The following is a 21,283-nucleotide window of genomic DNA, read 5'->3' as shown; positions in this document are numbered from 1 at the left end:
TTTTTTCAGTTTTCAATTTTTTCCGATTTTCCAATTTCTTATTAACAAATTTTAAACTTGTGAACAATAAAGAGAGACAATTTCTTCTTAACAAAAATATAACATATTGACAAAAGTATCTTTACAAAAAAGTACAATTTTACAAAGCACAGTGAATAGCATTGCTTGATTAAAAGGCAACAACTCAGACAGTTTCACCGTTCCATTAATTCTACTTTTTTAAAGCTACTGTTCGTGTCTATTTCACTGCAAGAAATTGAACTCGAAGCTTTTCGAACAGAGAGAAAAGTCTGCTACAACTGCACAAGCTAAACAAATTTTCGCTCGTAATTCCGTAACGATATTCGTTGAAAAAAAATTGCTACTATTCGAGGGCTTAAAACCGTCCTCCGTGGACTTATTGACAGTCGATTGACATATTGGCAGTCCTCACAATCTGTCGTTTGCAGTTTCACTCTGGCCGATGCAATCCTCGTACCCTCTTCCCCTTCAATTCTCTCTTTTTGTTCCACTTCATTCGTCCCCCAGCCTCGTTTCCTCACCTACTATCCTATAATAGGGGTAATTCAGGCTCTATTCCGGATTCTGACAGAAAAAAAATCCAATACGGTCCTTGGAACTAAAGATCGTTCTCGATACCTAGAAGAATTTTCCCCTTTTCCAGTAGCGTAATCTTTCTCTGAGAAATATTTTATTTCGTACGACGATGCTGAAGTAATGCAGCGAACTCGTAACCGAATATAATTTACCGAATGTTTTTAATCACGTGTTGATCGTTAATTTAACATTTACGTCGATAACCACAATTGTTTACTTTATCGACCAATTTTGGTGGTTTTCTGATAACGAAATTGTAAACTTGAAGCAAACACGGATATTCGAATCTTTTAAAATAAAATGAATATAAAGATATTTTATATTTAAAATGAAAATAAAATATTTTATGTGAGAAAATGTGCAAAAGGGTTATTGACATAAGGGTTAAATTGTAATTTTGATATTAGAAAAGTTTTAGTTTAGCGAGACATTTTTAAAATTTAACAATTTTTAATACGTTCATTTGCGAAATATTTCAATATTGGAGGAAAAAATTGAGCTGAAGATGAGTTAAAGAGAGGCTAAATCTTCTTAGAATTTGAACCCTTTAAACTTGAGTCTAAACTCAACATTTTCTTCCACCAGTTTCACAGTTATAAACTTAAATCGTTCCGTTACTGAATTATTAAGTAATAAATTATTGCGTTGTTAAATTATAAAGTAACAAATTATTACCGCTTAAATTACAAACTAAATGTAATTACAATTTACCACGAAAAAATTACCGATTACTTTTTTACCGAGAGATGGTAAAACGTTCAATTTATTTAAATCGTCGATGAAATGTTCACCGGTGATTCCAAGGCAACCCGTTGTTAATCCTCGCGGAAAGACGAAACTATACGTTAAATTGAATATCCAACGGATTTTGAAATTTTCACGCCGAAGTCATTTCGAATCAGTGCGAAACTGTTTAAAGCGGGAAGTACCATAAGAGCGTTTACGATTCGCAGAATAGAAGTGAAGTAAACGCGATGAGCCGCAGGGGTTGCGAATAGGGATGCCGGCGAATATGAAAACAGAGCCGAACGCCGATGGAATTCGTGAACAGAGTTGCGTAAACTCTCGAGTAATGACGCGACGGGGCAGGAAAATCATGGTCGTGTGGTGGCTTAGTGAAGTATTGTTTGAATTCCTGTCGGTGCTCTGCGGTCGAGGATACAGCGTGAATGGCAGAGCGCCAGCTCGAGTCAAATACCCTGCCCTATATGCACCGTCTTCGTCCAATATATTTAGGCACGCCGGATTTATGGCTGGCCGGCTTATTATTCGATATCGCGTGCTGCTACGGCCTCGTGAAATTTACTTGCACCTGAACAATGGCGCAATTCCTTGGACAGAGTTGAGAGTATGTAACGAGGGGGGAAAGTTCTGCATGATTTGTAACGTTCGGACGATTCTAGTTCTTCGACCGTTTTCATCGCTGTTTGCTAAATATTTAAATACTAAAAAGAAGACAATGAAGATAGAGATGAGTGACAATGGAGAAACTAAGAAGAAGGAAAGGTGTAAAAATCAGTAACTAAATTGAGATAATGGAAGAATCTAATTTTCTCTTGCAAACAGAACCCAACGTAAAGGAATCTATTTGCTCTAGGAGGAATGTAACATCCTGTTCTCCTTTAACTACGATTTCCAGTTGATCTTGTACGATGTGTTTGATGAAATTTAACGGAGCTCTTTTAGATAGATGAAATGCCATTTTTTGTTACTTTCAAAGGAACGTAAGGGCTGAATAGACGGAAAAAAAATTTGTAGCGATAATAAATTGCTAGGATGAACGTTAAGGGGTTAAACGAAACGACAAGTAAACGACCATTACAGCGAAGACGGTTGCATTGGTAACACCTGTATAGGCAGCATTCAATGTGTTAACCTACGATTTTTTTTCTGACTATGTTCAGTTTTAATCACGTCTGTATACGCAATTTCTGAAAATTTGTTATTAATATCCCGAAAACTAACGATTAGCTGCAGATAATATTTCACATTTGGAATCCACCCACCCTCCTCTCCCTTCTCACCAAATTTCGCGTCGATCGGCGACCGGAGTGCGTAAAGGGTTAACATTGGCGAGATAGACCTTTCGAATCACCCCCTTGAGAAAAGTAAGTATCTCTAGTATGTCGACGAGGCATCGTGGATGATTCAGTGGCACGCACCGAGGAGGAGAGAGAAAGCACAGTTTAGTGATCGTTTCGTTGGAACGGCGCACCTTGCCAAGATGAGTCAGCCCCCAGTAGCCGTTGTATACGTATAAGCGTACGAAGTAGTACGGACACACGTTTTCTCGCACGTGTTGGCAACGGCAGGCTGGCCGGCATTCACGTGCTTCGCCGCGGAATATTCGTATTCTAATTTAATAGAAGCCGGCATCCGGCAAAGTGACATTTCGCGTTGCAAGACCGCCGTTCGCGAATCCACCGAATTTTGCTTTGTTGCACAATGCACAGGGAGGGCTGTTGCATAATTAACTGCGAGCACATGACAAACTTGGAGAACGGAGATCGCGACGACTTTTTGCCAATTTGTTCGGTTCGTTGTTATCGGTAGGTTGGGGATTTTCGTGCAAATTCGTATTTTGACGAGTATAATTAAGGAAATAGAAGCTACTTGTATTATATACTTGTATTTCTGTGCCTTCGAATTTCCCACGAATGCGTACAAATCTGCAGTCTAGTTATCAGATTGGAGGTTAGTGGGTGTTGCCTTCGAATTTCCCACGAATGCGTACAAATCTGCAGTCTAGTTATCAGATTGGAGGTTAGTGAACGTATAGGGTGTCCCATTAATCAGGGTGTTTCTGTTATTGACTTTTGTTGGTTTGGTAACACACAGTTTCTACTATTGACATTTGTTGCACGATTTCGCGAATGTTGGTTGATCAACTTGGTCAGGTTGGTGTCAAATTAAAAGACAGTGAACATACATCCCCTATTATTCATTTTTGTCAGACGGTTTGGTTAATTTTAGCTGATGGATCCGGTTAAATATTATCAAATTAAAGATAGTGAAAATACAGGGTGTCCCGTTAATTAGAATCTTCCTATCATTGACATTTGTTGGACGATTTCGTGAATGTTGGCTAATCGATTCAGTTAATTGTTGTCAAATTAAAAGATAGCGAACATACAGGGTGTCTCGTCAATTCTATCCACCTCAAATTCTTTTATTATTTCAACTACAATAATAAGCGACCAACATTACCTACAAAAGTTAACGTAGGCATCTACAATACATGTATTACGTGTTATACGGGATTGAAAAGGAAGTTATGTTCGATAAATATTAATTTGATCGTTAAGTTGTTAAATTTGTTGGTAATTTAACGTATTTATTAAATTTACATAAATTACTATTACGAGGTAAATCTACGTAATAAATAGGATCTTTTGCACCGTTTATGCATTTTTGCTGCAATCTGACGTAGCAGCACCTAATGCACTAAACGCATTACGAAAAGCATTCCATTAATCTACATTATGCAAGTTAATGCGAAAATTGTCGCATAAAGCAGATTCGCTACGTTGAATAATGTTCAACGCTATTTTTCGGAAATTTCGAATCACCGTGGTGTTGCAAGTTACACGAAAATTTCTAGAAAATAGTTAGGCACTTTAAGAATATTTTGACAAACATTTTATTATTCAAATCAATCAAATTGCTATTGATCTCCGCAACATCAATCTCAAATCTATAAAGAATTAACAGCAAATGCAATATCAGACGCAAATTCAACGAAAATTGAAAGGTGAGCCCAAACTTTTGGCCGATATTGTGCACAACCGTACAATTTTAAACGTGTACTTTTCAAAGTTCTTCCAATTATTAACAGACTTATATTTTTCCCATGTAACCCAAAAAGGTAGTTTCGTGTTTTATTTTAATTTGAATGAATAATCAAAGTCTTTCAACAAATGAAAGAGAAAACTGAAATTCTTTCATGAAAAAAATAAATTGTACAATTTCCTATTGCAAATGTGTCGCAAAAAGACTCCAACTCTTTCCAAGATTTAAGATCATGGGAAAAGCACAAAAGATACATTTCTCAGTCTGCAATTAAGTATCACTCCAATCACGATAGTTTCGGTTCGTTTCGTAAACCGTTCCAAAGTGTTACGAAAAAGTGATTATTTTTAAACCGTAGCGCAGCCACTGCGAAACGATTTTCGCGGAATATGATAACAGAAAATCGCACGCGAATCTCGCGAGCCGCTTGCAATTTATTTTGCAAAACATTTCGCGTCTCTGGTCCGTGACTCATCGCCTCTTATAATTCGCGGAACACTGTTACGACATTGATTCTTTCCCGGTCGCGTAAACGGATTCGTTGCAATCACCACGGCCAAGATCTTCATCAAGGCAAACGTCAATGATACGGTAACCCTCGGCTATTACGCAAGAGAAAATCGTGTTATCGGTCGCGTTCAATGGGACACGTAAGGAACAAGAGTGAATCACGGAAACACTTTGAACGCTTGCAAACTTCCTACGATTCTACACTTTTCCACATGCTTGAAATTTTGTTGTTTTTATGTAATATCGGCAATCAGAATTGGATTCTTTAGGCTAATACGATGGCGTAAGAGTCCTTTATGTAACATGGTGAGGACACTTCCGAGAGATCTCCTAAATTATTTTTATTAAGAAATATGTTGCTTGTATTATTTGACTATATGATAGGGAGATTTTGCAAGAAATAAAAAAATTGCAACTTTGATTTTCTCGTCACTTTTCAATATCTTCTTTGCTGGAAAATTCGATAAGAATAAGAATAAAGGAAAATGAAGAAAAGAAGCTTAAAAACTTAGAAAAGTTCTTTTCTTAATTTAATTTTCTTAATTTAAGTTTGAGATTTCAGACATTGAAATCAACATGCCTCATATGTAATTTATTTAAAAAAGTACAGTATAACTAAATAAAATCTTTCAATTTTTAACAAAGACGTACAATCTTCTATTTTTTATTTTAAGAACTGCAATGTTTTAAATTTCCCCTGCACTAAATTTCTATATAAAAAGACTGAAACAACATACACACCAAATATCATAAATTTTAACACATTACTTTGCTCTATACTAGCACAAACTCTTTGTTATAAATCAATAAACATAAACGCATTCTCAAATACAACGTTCTATCATATTCACAAACATACACAGAAATCATCCGAATCTCCTGGACAAACGAGATTAAATGCGCAATCTAAACAAAGAAAAATGCAGAAAACTTGTGTTCGAAGAAATTCTTTATTTCCTTTTAAAAAAGTGGATACAGCCTGAGAAAATGAATAGCGAGGAAAAGAGTAGGGTGAATTGTTTTCCTACAGATTTACACACGTGTCGCGAATACCAGCTGGTATACAATTTTCGTTTTTTCTCCATTTTATAGCCAACGGGGAAAAGAAAGAAACGAAGTCTCTCTTCGATTCGCGTGAAATGAAAACTCGCCGTACGCTACCATCTGTCGTAGGTGTTCATGGATAAATTGGGTCAATCGGTTTCCGATCCTAATCCCGCTAGTGACGCATCATTCTTATTTACTGCGCCAGTTTTAGACAATTTCTAGGTGAATCGTAGATTTGTGGATTAATCGAAACAGCGGTTAGCGGAGTAAGTTCTGAATGAAATTTCAATTCCGGCTAATTGCGAATTTTCTTTATCGAATCTTGCAGAACTTGATTTGAGAGAAAAGTACAATTTCAAATGATAATTTATGTTTTCTTTTCGATGACAAGTAGCGGGGAATTTTGTCTCGTTTTAAGCAAGGATGAGCGAATAGCAATTGAAGCGAACCCTTTGGCAGTCTAATTTAAAAATATTCTGAAATGGCATAAATAACACGAACAATTTCTGAGATTAAAGAGAATTATGCGAATGAGTAATATAAAAATTTGATTGTAATTCGATGCAATTAAAGGATAATTTTCAACAATAATTTTGTATTATTTTTAAGCATGGTAACAAAATAATACAAAAATTCTTGTTCGATTTCATGGTACACTTCTTTTACAATTTTTCGCAAACTTTGAATCGTATTGGTACATCTTCAAAAATTAATTATACAAAATTACCCGACACGAAATTTTCAACACAAGAAAATTTTAAATTCTGTAAAAAGAGTCTATATATTTTTATAGAATCCACAATGTAGAAACAAAAGTGTGCAATTTCTTCAATGTAAAAATTGAATACTGCACTTTTTATTCACAAAAATGTTATCTTACGCCTTAGTGACAACCTTTATGCTTCTTCTCACAGGGAATAAAAAGCTTAAGGGACGTCCGCAGCTTTTTGTTGCTGTTGGCGGCAGTAACAAGTGCAAGTGCATCAAAATGCAGCAGACTCATAGATGGAACGACAATGTCTCGTTCCAGTGCGGATGAGAAATATCACTTGTTCGTCACACTGTTCAACCGAACGGAATTGGTCTTTTCCTACATGCCAAATACGAGATACAGTGGTAAGTGTTAATCAGAATTTTGTATTCTAACCAGTAGATTTTCAGGTATGCAGTGATTTGAGAGAGAAACGCAAAGAAAAGTAGATACTTTCAAATCTACGTTAAGATTTTCCAATACTTTTTTGAGTATCCTGCTTGAAATTCGTATCTCCTACAATTGGACAAAAGTAAGTCCACCGTGTGATCCAAAATGGTCTCAAGTAACCACCATAAAGACAACTTCTTTGACTTTTAAAGAAAAAAATTGCAAAAACACAAGTATTCAAATTTCACCAATTTCAAATCTTCACATAACGTGAAATAAATTTGCAGGAATTAGGAAAGAAATCTTTCAACAATTTTTTGGTAAAAGTATTACACATTTAAAGCCACCCTAATTTTTGTCACAACTTAATGTCAAAATTCTAACGAAATATTGGTAATTCTATTGATACTACTTTCGTATCATTTTAATGTAAGAATTAATTCAGTTCACTGTAATTCACTATTGTTCTATTCACTGTGCTATTATAGTTGAACCGTTTCTTTATCGTTAGTATATAACAAGCAACCAAGGATATTAAAAAAAAAAAAGGAAATTGTGAATCCAAAGTTAATCTCGATGATTCATCAATTCCCCGAGTTTTCCTTCGTCAGATTCTTCGATGTACAAACTTACAGGAGCAATTAAACAGGTTATGCATCGACAATCATGAGGGAAATGAGAAAAATTAATTTACGCATGGTTTGACCAAAACGTGGCTCGACACCGGCGTAATGAACTTTGTCTTGAAAAGTTAAAGGGAGGGACTTGAGTGGGGTCGGTAAAAGTTTTAATTCTCTTTGCGACTACTTTGAATAGTTAGATGGACTTGTAGTCGAAAGTACCAGCTTGCAAATTACTTGTTTGTTTGACGACTGCGACCGAGAAATTATTCGGCTGCAATGTTTGCAGGTATTAATCGAATACCTTGAATAAACCACAGAAAAATTGTCTATTTAAAAAAATCTACAAACGAATTCAGACACACCGCTGCGAGAGAATTCTGATTTACCGACGAAACGAGAATTAAGTACTCTAATTTCATTTCATTCAGATACTTCTTTTAAATTTGAAATATTAGACCAAATACATGTATCTGCTATCTCCAACTTCGACATAAAATCGATGTAAACTTGACACAACGAAATACACGTCGAATTCTTTCTTTTTTTTTTTAAACTACTGCGCTCCAAAATTTCATAAAAATCGGTGATTATCACTTCGTGATGTTCCTTTATCAGCGAAACACTTTTCAATAACGAGGAAATTTCTTTGTTGGTTAGAATAATTTCATTCATCTCGGAGAGACACTTTTCATCGGTAACGATAAATAGATTTGAGGTATCGTCGATCGCGATAAGCCATCGATCGTGTAGTAGAACTAGGCGATATATAGATCACCGAAAAGCGTCGTTGAACTCTGAATAGGCCGTGGGGAAGAAAGATCCCTTCCGAGCTCCTTCTTTCGACGATAATGACGGCAATTATAGAAAAAAACCGTGGAACCGAGGACATACTGTCACTCTGGTGTGGGGTGCCGTCGAATTCAGGACACACTGGCAATTTAACACTCGTCGAAAACTACCCTCTAGAGCGCAAAAACGAACGTGTAGCTTCTGGAAAATGAAGGTGTCCTCGTTTTCAAATTCTACACCAGGTCTGGGCTCAAAAAGTTGCCGATATCTTCTAGGGAAAATCGTGACATTGCTAATGATAACGATTTAGAACATTCTGAAATTCGATTGTAATTCGAGTGAAAATATTTTTAAGCACGATTTTTTATAGTAGAGACACTTTGGAATTACAGTTTGAAATATGAAAATAATTATACTTGTTTTTTTTTAATATTTACAGTTCGAGATACAAAGATAACTGTACTTCTTTTATAATTATTACAGTATATTGAATTGCAGTTTCATCGAATATTGGTCAATTACGATTTTATTCGACAGTTTCACCGGTTTTGATTATAGTTAGCAGACGCTAATTTTATTTCTATTTTACCGTGATTCTATTGGTTAACTTTTTATTTCTTGTCGAACTTTTGTCAGTTTTGTAATTTCTTTGAATTCATTTTGTGTAAGTTGTAATGAAATTTTATTTGACACCGCTTACAAACGACGTCGATTGAATGTCACGCGACGATTTTTGTGAAAGTTATTTACAATGTAATAGGTACTAAAAAAAATATTCGACGTGTATTTCTTTTTATCGTAAATCGTCCATATTTGTGAATTGAAAATGACCCTTAAAGCAGGGATGAGAAACATGTTTCCTTCGATATTTCAAATGACAGAGGAATTCAGCTGTGCAAATGAAAAATTTCAAATAACAGAGAAATTCAGGGGATTTGCTTAAATAATATGTTTAAAAATCCTGCTTTCACACATTTTTGTACCAAACAGTAATTTCATTTTTCTGTAAATTTGCAAACGTGAACTACAAACGAATGGGGAAAAAATGCGGATAAATTGAAATTTTTTATTCAAGTCTTTCTCGAAAAATTAAAATTGCTACAATAAATCTATCGTTTTGATTGGCGATTCTTAGAGACACATTATTGCCGAAATTTCGCGAAATTGGAGGAATTACGTGGAGAAGGATTACATCTGCGTTCGAATGAGCCCTTGTGCGGTGAAACTTTTCCTCCCAGGCAGAAAAAGGCCGCTGTGCCATTCATTGTTACAAGCGGTACAAGCCATTCCACGTGAAAATGCACAAAATTGCGGTCACAGTGACCGATTTTTTTCAAATTCACAGCATTTGTTGACGGTCTCGAGAAACTAAACCGCGTGAAATTTCAGCCCCCTACGTTGAACAGTTTTCGAGTTGTTCGATGTTAAAATCTGGAAAAGTTCAACGAAATGGGCCAATTTCACTAACAACATTTTAACTGTACACTTACAAACGATATATTATTCTTCTACTCGTTTCTAAGCTGAAGAGCACACATTTTCCAAATGTACACGTAAAATTTGATTAATATCAGCAAACGTAACAATAACCGAGATTTCAAATTTCCATTCGACGCCGTTGCTGTGCTTGGATAAATTTGAAAAGAATACCGTTCAATTTCACGAGCTTTGCCCTGCGAAACGTGCTTTCAGAAAGATGAATAGATTTCGGAAACATTAAAAAAAAAATGAAGTTTGCTATGCAGATAACTATGGCTTCGCTGTCTTCTGTATTTTTATAAAAAGTGAACTAAAATATTTGAATTTATCTATATCTCTACTCTTTTATTTGTAATTTACGTTTCAAAATTTACATAAAAATGCGACCAACAAAAGTCAAACTTGTGACATTTTATTCTAAATCTAACCGTGCGTGTCCGTTCGAAGTAGAGGTTCGACGAATGCGGCCGCACTGCCGCCATATTGTAAAGAAATTCAACGAAAAAAATACTTGTACATTCTCCAAGGATAATATAACAAAGCCCTTACGAGAACTTCTCAATTGACTGAATTATTCTGTTTGAAAAAAAATGCCAAAGTTAGGTATCACTATCAGGCCCGAGGATCGGTCCTAACCCCTTAAACTCTACGAAATCCACCGAGTTCGTCCTTTTCGTTGAACTTAACTTCACTTCAACTCGATCCCCATAAATTCTGTTTCACTCGATATCCACGAATCTACAAATTCCACCTCACTCAACACCACCAACGAACGTTACTCCGCGAAACCTCCATAAACCTTCTACTTCTTTCCAGCTCTTCTTCGCAAACTGAGTGATTCCATTTCACTCGGTAAACTCAAGTCTACTCTTCTCTCGTAAACTTAACTCCTCTCTCTCTCTCTCTCTTCTGTGCACCATTCAATCTCTCACCAATCGCAATTATATCTTTTGCTCTCTCATCCTTCACCGTTCGCCGGCGAATATCGCCGGTTCTATAGGGTGGCAAAAAAGAAAAAAAGAAGGAAGAAACAAAACCAAAGCGATCGACGAGAAATAGAGCACATCGATAGGCCCCGTGCACAAGCGACGAAGTTCATTCTTCATTCGCAGGCGGACGTGTCCGCGGGATTCACCGTCAATTACAACCGATCGATCGCGGGCATTCGCGTGCCACCTCGACGATTAATCGTGCTGCATGCATCGGGGAGGGCCGCGTTTAATCCACTTTGTCGGCTATCGAGCGAAACGCGCGATGCAATTATCGAAAACTAAGCCGGGCGCCGACGTGGACCGGAGACGATCTACGGCTACTAACGCATGCAAATCCGGCGGAGTCGGTGAATTAATGCGTTACGTAATACTGGCCAGATGCCAGGTGCCAAGTCCACGTTCGCGGATGCAGTTCAACGAATAGGACGACGAGTGCAACCGGTGCATCGGGCGGAATCGTGTGTAGAGACGTTTAAGCACGAGGAACAACGACACAATCGTGAGACGACGGATCAATTGTCGCGAGGAAATCACATGTGTGCACTGTTCACCAGGGAGACTTATCGTACGTTTTCTGTTCGACTTGTACAGGGAACGAAGGCGAACTTCCGTCACTCGTAAATCGTAAGCGGATCGTGTAATTCACGTTCCCCGGTTTCACTGTTTCCTAGGAGTATTCGTGGATACGTAGAGTTTCGGATCTACACTCCGGTTCGTGAGTACAGGCAACCCTCTTGTAACACGGTTAATTCGTATAGTAGGGTCACCTGTGTACCCAAAATATTGATGAAAATTAAGAAAATTAAGCGAGGCAAAAGTCACTATTAGACAATTATATCGATACGTCTGAATTTATTAACTGTTAATTCTGCTGAGTTAGTTTGCGTTAAGAAGAACGATGCACAGACTTCGCATTGTGAATCGCTGATAAAGAAGAAGAGAACACAGTGTCTTCCACTAATTTCGCACACTATTTAGAAGGTTGTAACTTCTTCAAAATTGGACCAAACGACTTGAGTTTTCTTGAGAAGTTAGAAAGATCGGTACACTAGATGACGTGTCTAAAAAATTTGGAAAAAATTTCAATTTATGGGAATTGCGAAGAAAATTGTAAAGGTCACATTTAACATCTTTCTCATCTGAGCCTGTAATGAAAATTTCAAAAATACGTTTTCTAGATTTATGTCAATTGTATACATGCTATATTAGGATTGTTCAAGTTTATTAAGTCGTGCTACGTGGAAACCGTGTAATAGGAGGGCTGTCGCAATTTTTGCAGTGTTTTCACAAAAGACAAATTTTTTACAAATGCCATTTCTTCAAGATTACCTTTTCTTTTCACCGAATGTATATAATTTTTCTACTCTATGCTGTCACAAAAATTGATGTGCATTTAAGCATAGATAATAATAAGACCTTAAAATGGTACCTTGGACTCTAAAATTTTAAATCAAACGTGAAACTTCCTTTTGCCATTTCTTCTATCAAACAAATTTGTTTCCATCTTATTCTCCCTTTATTTATTTATTTTTACTAACGTACGACACTAACTTTCGCGAAGAAATGTAACTTAAATGATATAATACTTTCTGCTCGAATATAAGGGGTGTCCTAATACTTACGAACGCCAGTATAAGCATGCACGTTTGTATGGAGGTTTTTGAATAGCTTTTTGAGAAGAACAGAACTTTAGTTTCAAGAAAGAAATTCGTTTTCTCGGTGCTGGTTGGTTTTGTTCGAATGTGTTTGGAATGGTGACTACATTGGGTACCAGAATAAACGTGATGATTTGGTAAAACAAATCAGTTGTTTCAGAATGTAACTTGTATTGTATACACGATGTAATTGTAACGTTATAGAAAGACAGTGACGTTGAAATTTCGAAAAGTGTAGTTTTCAATAGGAGATTTTTTTCTCAACGATCAGTTTGCTTCGTTGAAAATTTCTCAGCTTCAATTTTCTTACGTTCCTCAATTGCATTTTATTAAAAAGACTAACAAATACAATATATAATAAGAATAAGAATAATTGTTAAGAAAATATGATTAAAAAAAGATGATCCCAGAAGCTGCAGAAAACAAAACCAAATACCTCGATGAATGTCTTACTTGTCAAAAATTATTTACTTTTCGATTATTATTCTCATTTTCCTATGCATGAAATTGTACAAATTTTTATTCGAATATTATTGGAAACAGATATAAAGGACAATAAAAATTATGTCACAGATTTACATAAATAATAAAAGTGAGCACCAAAATGTTTCAAAAATGAGATCGAGTTCTAATAATAAATGTTACTCAACTACTGCGCGATCGTGTAACAGTACAATATTGTTACTAAATAATTGAAGTAGTGAATTGTTAATAAATCGTTCAATTCCTCGTTTTACAAATTTTTCTGAACGATCTGTCCGACTTTTTCGAAATTCCCCCGTACGTGTATTCCAAATGTATAATTAGTACGAGATTAGCGTTAAATTGTAACACTGTTCGACTCTACATTCGTCACAATTTATAACTCAACTTTCTGACGCTGACAAAGCTCAATTTAACCCACTAAAATTGTCACACTCTGCCACTACCAGCAGAAACGTTTTTGGCGCTCCTAGAAATCATTTAGGCACGCGTCATGCTTCACACCGAGCCGCGTGTTTTAAACAGTTACTCGATCTTCTTTACATAAAGTTCAAGCTCTTTCCGTAACGCGTCATAGGGGAAATGTCAGACTTTCTGATTATTCGCGGATTTTCCCGATAATTACTGTCAGATAAAAATGACGTTTTTCATCGACAGACTGTACTTCAGTCGATACTCGTCGTTTGCTAAGAAAAATTCTTTCGTCTCCGTAATTTTGTACATTTTTTTAAATATAATTTACAATTTTTTGCGGTGTTTCTATGCTTACATTGCAAGCTTTTAATTTATGTTGCAATATAACACAATGCTTGTGGAATATCAGTGTTCAGTCCTCTGATCCGATTAAATAGAATCTTGTCTGTGAGCAGATTTATTTATTACACTTACTATTATCCAATTTTTATATCTGTGCAAGTCAAAATGAAAGAAGTATAGAATTATTTCCTCCTATTACAGATATTTATCTCGAATAAATTTATTTCCACAGATTAACTTCATTTCTTTAAAATAAATTTTTTAAATTGTATCAAATTTACTCTTTCAAGGGGAAAAATGAATAGCGTGTATTTTACGTATTAATCAACAAATTTGCTCTTTCCTTATCAAAAACTACGCTTTAAGAATATTCGTGAAAAATTCGTTTAAAATTAATTCGCTGCTCCGTATAACTGGAAAAAAGTGCAATCTCACATTTGCGTGATTTACCAAATTAGCAAGCATTGTTTGACAAACGAAACGATGTTACCTTTACGATATTTAATGGAGAAACGAAAGGTTCAAAGATTTGATTAAACGTTCCAAAGTGTTATTTTTAAAGCTACGCTTAAGTGAAAACTATTCGTTTCCCCTTTTCGCCTCGAAGCAATTTCAACGCGGCAGGTAAAGGAAGTAGTGTACAGATAGTGGAGGATGTGGTTTATGATCATCCCTCGAACCCAGTTTCGGGCGCTTTCTCGCCTCCAAAAAGACTAACGAGTTGCGAGGATGCATCGTTCTCCGCGTTACAATTAAAACCCTCCATTCTTTGTCTTTCATTTTCAAAATGTGAACTGTTTTGCCGCTTAATACCCCTACTCTTTACTATCTCGCTTACGGTAAATTTATTTTACACGTTGATCTATCAAAATTTGTTCAAACTTGGACTTTTAAATAGAACATCCTCCAACGAAGTATGAAAAATGTACGAAAAGTATTTTCTTTTTCGACGTAAACAAGTTTTTAAAACCATAACTTTGTGTCTTCTATTTCCCACATACTCGTTATTATACTTAAGTAAAAGTAATACTTGAATAGTTCCATATCTCACACCGAAAACCTCATCGAACAGTGAAACGAAACAGAAGTTTTCGTGTTACTAAGAAACGAAGCGCTTTATTACTGTTGCGCTCAATTAAGCGCCATTATGTAAACAAAATTATGTTACTTTCGGCCACTGTGTATTTCATGTTTCTTTGAAGTGCACACAGATCTCCAAATAAATAGATTTACATTTGTATCGTTTACGTATTTTCATTTTCCACAATTATGCGTTCTACATTTGAATTTTGTACGAATAAATTTCTATCGCGAAAGTTAAATCTGTTATTTCATTTATAACGACGTGGATAAAAAATATTGCTGAGCACAGTGTTTGCTAAAAATTGTACGTTCAACCCTTTAACGCTCGTGCTAGTGTCTTACACGTCCACAACGGATCCTCCAAAAAGTGCAATTTCGTTTCTTTATTTTCCTTCACTTCTCATATTGCCCTATCCTTTTTATTCCATCGCAGAAATGTAAGTCACAGCGTTAGAAATAAATGGGAAACTTATTTCTAAACGCCTAGGAAATAAAATCGATCATTTTTGGCACATCGAATAGAGAAAAATGTGAGCGTTGAAGGGTTAAGAATACAAGCCAGTCGAATCTGAACGAAAGACACAGTACACTGTATTCATTTGAATACAAATGAGGCTTAACTTGTTACTAATTCTCGAGAAAATAACTCGGTAACATTTTACATTCACAAATGTTTCTCCTCTCGTCGCCGCCTTGTTACGCCGCGTAAGTGGCAACGAGGAGACATAAATAATAACGAAAGCTTGCTTGTAATTTAATTGCCACAGCTAAATCTAATTACACGCTGTTGAGCACAGCGAAAGCTCGAGCCACTTAATTAATCTTTAAATAGACTAAAACGATCGTTTCGTTAGATTTTATGCTCATCGACGATAGTCCCTTGCGACTACATCTCTCTGCCGCCACTTTTCTTCCGTTAATTGTCAAAGGGCTCTTATGACGTACGTTCGGTTGAATAAAATTGGTACAATTAACGTTATCGCTCAGATAAAAAATAAATTTAGCAATTGTCAAACGTGAAATGATTTAAATGCCAATGAAACTGTGTGTGTATGATATTGTAAGATGATAAATTGGTCCGAAGTTAAAGTACAATTTATACGAAACACAATTTGAGATTCACTTTGAGTAGAATTATTACAATAAAGCGTTTTGAATTCTTGCTTCGTTAGAGGAGACGAAGAATCAGGAAATTTTGTTCTTTCAGAAGAAAGGAATTGCAGATTGTTTCACTCGTTGAATAAATATATTGAAATAATTCAGCCTTTGAAGAGAATGGCACAGCCAAGAAATTTGGTCTTGGTTTAATCCTAGCTGCACATTGCTAACTTAATCCATTCATTCGCCTCATTCGCTAGATTCCTGTTTGTCTTATTCCACTAACTTGACTTAACTTAGTTCTTTTATTACTTTAATTACCCTATTGCACTCCTTTCCGACACAAAAGTAATTGGAATTCTGTTAAAAATGACGTCGGTAAAACAGTTTTGCAACTTTACAGCAGTTTTAATACATAAAAGTGTTGGAATTAATGTCAGAAAGAAAAAAATTGATAATCAAAGTTTCGATCTTATAGAAGAGAAACCTTTATGAAACGATGTGCGAAAATCTCGAAGGGGATGAAACGAAAAGACAAGAAAGCCAAGCCGGAAGAAAAGGGTTGACGAGGACTCATATTATCGGGAATTCGATTAAACCTTGTCGCGCAGACAACAAATCTCCACGATTTACGTTCGAAGGGTTTCTAAAGACGTAAACGGAGAAGCAATCAAGCGGCCTGACAACTAAATTCACGAGACAGAACACCATGTATAAGCTCTACTGGTTTAAACATTAACTGTAACGATAATTCGATATTCCGTTCTCAACAAATTTTTACTTTTCCAATTAAATACAGTGTAACTGAAAGAAGAAAAGAATCCAGTAAAATGTTCCCATATATTATCACTTGAAAAAGAAATTTTCCTGTGAAATTGAACGAATTCTGAAATCAGTATCATAATTAATTATTATCTTAGGTGACGCTGTTTGATTAATTTGATTAATGCGAAATGTTTGTCAATATTTTAGGTAAACGAGAGTTATATTTCTCTTTAACATTATAGCAGATTTTTGCCTTCATCGTAGCAAAATCAACTGAAACTTCTTTCTCGTAATTTAATTTCAACCTCCTTCCTTGAAATTATTTTAATAAACTATGAGAAATGGTATACCGCATCTTTACGAAATTATACAATATATTTCTTGGTCTTAAAATTACGTTAAAAATTTGTTTATTTAACGCTAATTCATTTTTCTTTAATGTACCTTTTATAATAACCTACATTCCTATTATACACAGTGTTTGAAGCTAAATCAATATTCCATCCGCAGGATTTCACCATTCTCAAGAAGATATATGTTTCAGTGATCGAAAGTAAAATTAAAAAGTGCCAAATTAATTAAAACAAAACTTGACACCAGAAATACACAATCTTTCACTGATTACATCTATATGAACAAACCAAAAGTAGACTCATTGTCAGTATTAACTAATAAATAACATTTCCTGAATTTCCTGAAATTATTGCCACAATTGTGACAAAAACGATATTTTACAAAGGCAGAAGTTAAAATGAAGAAGCAACGATAATACGACAAAAGAGGAAAACTTAAACAAGCAAAGCAAAGTTTCTAAGAAGCATCGTTTTAATTAAATTATCGCCATTGTTGTGACAAAAGTGATATTCTACAAAAGAAGAAGGTAAAATGAAGAAATACGACCAAACGACAAACCTTAGAATTCGTAAGAAGCATCGTAGAAAGGTAGCTACCGATAATATTAACAGATTAATTAGTAGCGCCATCTTAAACAGGATTATTTCGTACGCACAATTGAAAAATTGAACGGCCCGTATTCCTTTCTTTTCGTTTCTGTGCACCAGCGTGGGAAACACGATACACCAACGAAGGTTTCATTTAACTCTGTTTCCCCCCCTTTTTCGCAGTTAATTCTTCTAATTCAAGGTTATGGGAATAATGGCGGGAGGTCATGAGTCACTGTTTGCTGACGCAACACTGAATTTTCGAGACTAGATTTATTTCGTTTAATCTCCCTTATCATGAAAAACGACGTCCAATAAGAAATTTATTTGAGCAGAAAGGGTTGAAGCGTTGGAAAATTTGAATATTAATATCAGCGGTGAAAACCGCGAGATGTTTAACCCAGACCTAACCTAGACCTAACCCAGACCTGATTGGTTGTTAGCATTTATGGCAGACGGTCGTAATCAGATTAAGCTCCTGACAGTTTCTATGTCTGCGTTCAAAAGTAACTGTTTAAATGCTTGTTTTACGACAGAGAATTAGTATTTTGTTATCCTTTTTAATATACAGAGAGTTATTATTTCAATGTATAAAAATATATTTTTGGATTTTCAAGCTTCCAGTGCTTCAGCCACGATCTTTCAGCATTTTTCATAACCTCAAAATTTGAAACTGCTTATTTTCAATATTTGTTGATCTTTGAATCTTTCAACATTTTTTAAATATTCAAGTGTTTATAACGTTTCAATTATTTTGAACCTAAAATATTCGAAATTGTAGCGTTCTTTTTTATTAAGGAACTGTCGAATTTAAAGAAAAATTGTTGCCTTCGAAATGTGTGAGAGATGACTTAAACTTTTGCACAATTCAAATATTAATATTTCGCACAGTTTGGTACTTTGAAATAACAGCGAGGCACATTCGTCGATTGCTACGTTAAATTTCAATTTAATTTTCATGTTTTAGTGCAAACTCCCCTCTGAGGAAGGAAATCTAAATTAATCGCTTGATTGAAAATTTGCTAAAAGCTAAATTCGACGTTCTCAGAAATCTTCAGACATCTGAGAATACCTGGTCCCTTGAGTTTCTCTTACTTTGTTCCATTTTCCTCGCGCGTGCTGTCGCTTTTCCAAAAAGTATGTCGTTTATAATACATAATTTCGCACGATACATAAATCTGCGACAAATTATTGCCTACAGTATAACATGCAATACGTACAATCCTAAGTCTAGCTAACACGAATTTACTACGAAAATTGGGGTACCAAAATGGCACCCCGATCCGTCATAACTTCAAAAACGAAATATCGAGAATAACTTTTCGAACGTTCTAAAAATTTCTCGACACAGTTATCACAGTAATTTTCTCACAATTATTACGAATAAATAGAATCGAACAAACACTTGATTGATCAACGTTAATCCACATTTCGACGCGACAGGAAATGGTAACTTTCCTCGAGTCGTGATCAAACTTACTTGGTGCGACAAATTCAACGAACTGTTACGCTAATACGAAGTGACTTTCTCAATTGTTCACTGTGAAATGTAAAAATGAAGAAATAATGTCAAGGTTAATTTAGGTTCTCGCCAACGTTGATGAAACTTCAATGAAACGAACATCCACGATTGCGAGATCGAATTGTTGTAAATTCGCCTTTGCGTGAAAAATATTTATGATCAGCGTTTAAGTGGCGACTGAGTATTCGAAGTAGACGCAGTTTGCGAAGACCCGTAATACTGGAAGCCATAAATGCTCTAAACATCTGCGTGTCACGTCCCTGATGTACACGCACGAACCGAGGTAAAATCGACTGGAAGGAAAGGAACGTTTCGTGTATCTGCAGGGCGCTTAGAAAGTCGTTCAAGTTCATAGAGAACTTGGCAAGTTAGCTGATTGGAAACTTGCTAAATATGCTGCTCGATTGATGTGTGTACATAAGTACCAAAAGCTGTTATTGACAGACATTTCGAAATCTGTTTCGATTTGCGCGCTTTTCAAACGCGGTTTGCATAAACGTCTATGAGCATAATTTGCAAAACACTCGATATTTAAGATGTTTCTTGAAAAGGAACTTGTGTCGATAAATAGTTTGTTTGTCGTAAATATTCAGAGTGGCTATTTAAAAAAAAAAGAGGAAATAACAAATTATTAAATTCCTTACTGTGGTAACTATCGTGGATCATTTTTAATTCGTTTCAAATTGCAATATAATTTAGTAATAAGTATTAAATTATAATTATTGAAAATGTATTCAGAGTAAATTGAAAAAATCGAAACGAAAGAAGGTAATTTCGATAATTACCATTAACTACCCTCAGGTTTCATATTTTTTCATTACTTCTTCATCCCTTTTATTCAGTATACAATCGTAAAATCGCAAATCATCCTACTCGCCACGAAACTCATCACTTGTAATATTTCAATTAGACATATCTGTCGAATGCTTTTTTAATTACTTCCTTTTCACCCAAATTCCAATATTTGTCTGCGGAAAAATTTCAATAAAAATCAGTTACTATCCAATGATTAACTCCCATCCAAATTAAAGTGAAATATGTATTTTTTCGAGATTTTTCAATCATTCAGAAATTAGTTTCATTCGCGTGAAAAGATACAGAAAAAATAAGGATGCAACGAAACAAAAGGGGTTGAGATTAAAAATTCATGTTTCATCGAGTGCTACACACTTTTTCGAGATTACAGAGTAGTATGTGATAATTTTCCAAAAGGTATTGGGAAAAAATCATGCTCGCCTTCGATATTTCGCTCGGTTCACGGACTATCGTGTTTAATCCAAGTTATAAATAGCACGCTACAGAGCTACCAGCTTCTATATTTGTATTTTGGACACACGAATATTCCTTCGATACATGGAGATTATGTAAACACGAATTTCCATATCGCCGGTTTCACCTAGCAGACGGTTTTCTCAATTTAAAAAATCACCAGACTCGTGAATATCCGTCGTTAATATGCTTTTAATATGACCAATTTCAACTTGAGACCTGTCGAACTCGCGTTGCCGATAATGAAACGTAAAACAATAGTCGAAACGAACGCGTGTTTTGATAGGTTCTTCAATATCGATGTTGTCATTTTGGTATTTATTAATTGTATTTGTACAATAGATCGTTTATCGAATAAATGTAGAACGGAAGAGGAGAAATTAAATCTTAACAAACAGAGAGAAAATGAAAATATTTGTGACGATTGTAAATTTTCTAATTGATTTATTGTTTGAAAGTATTGCAACTAAACTGGATCAATGGAAAATAACGTTCGCGATAGTGGAAGATAAAAAAAGATTAAATTGTATCGAGTAACGGATATTGGATAAACAAATTACATCGAAATGTGTCAACCGGAGGGAATCGTGATAAATAATAATTACGATTCGTACACCATCGTTATTAACGACGATCATTATTAACGACGTATGAAGATGTCAAACATTTGAAGCATTGGGGAACGTATTTAAATAATGTATAAAGTTAATATAGGAAATACGTAGAATATTTTGCATAATAAAA

At 35.3% G+C, this 21,283-nt stretch overlaps 1 protein-coding gene across 1 annotated transcript in view; it reads left to right on the top strand.

The window, feature by feature from the left end:
• Window positions 1-21,283, top strand: part of LOC108572636 (spondin-1) — a gene marked incomplete at its 3' end in the record, with an annotated part of 41,130 nt that overhangs the window by 4,124 nt on the left and 15,723 nt on the right. Inside the window, exon 2 of the mRNA XM_017934894.1 lies at window positions 6,858-7,059. Coding sequence (XP_017790383.1) covers window positions 6,858-7,059 — 202 coding nt within the window. The remainder of the gene's footprint in view (window positions 1-6,857; window positions 7,060-21,283) is intronic.

This window comes from Habropoda laboriosa, unplaced genomic scaffold (assembly GCF_001263275.1).
Source record: "Habropoda laboriosa isolate 0110345459 unplaced genomic scaffold, ASM126327v1 scaffold22, whole genome shotgun sequence".
Classification (NCBI taxonomy): domain Eukaryota; kingdom Metazoa; phylum Arthropoda; class Insecta; order Hymenoptera; family Apidae; genus Habropoda; species Habropoda laboriosa.
The sequence above is the reverse complement of the archived record's forward strand: the minus strand, read 5'-3'. Positions and strand labels throughout refer to the sequence as shown.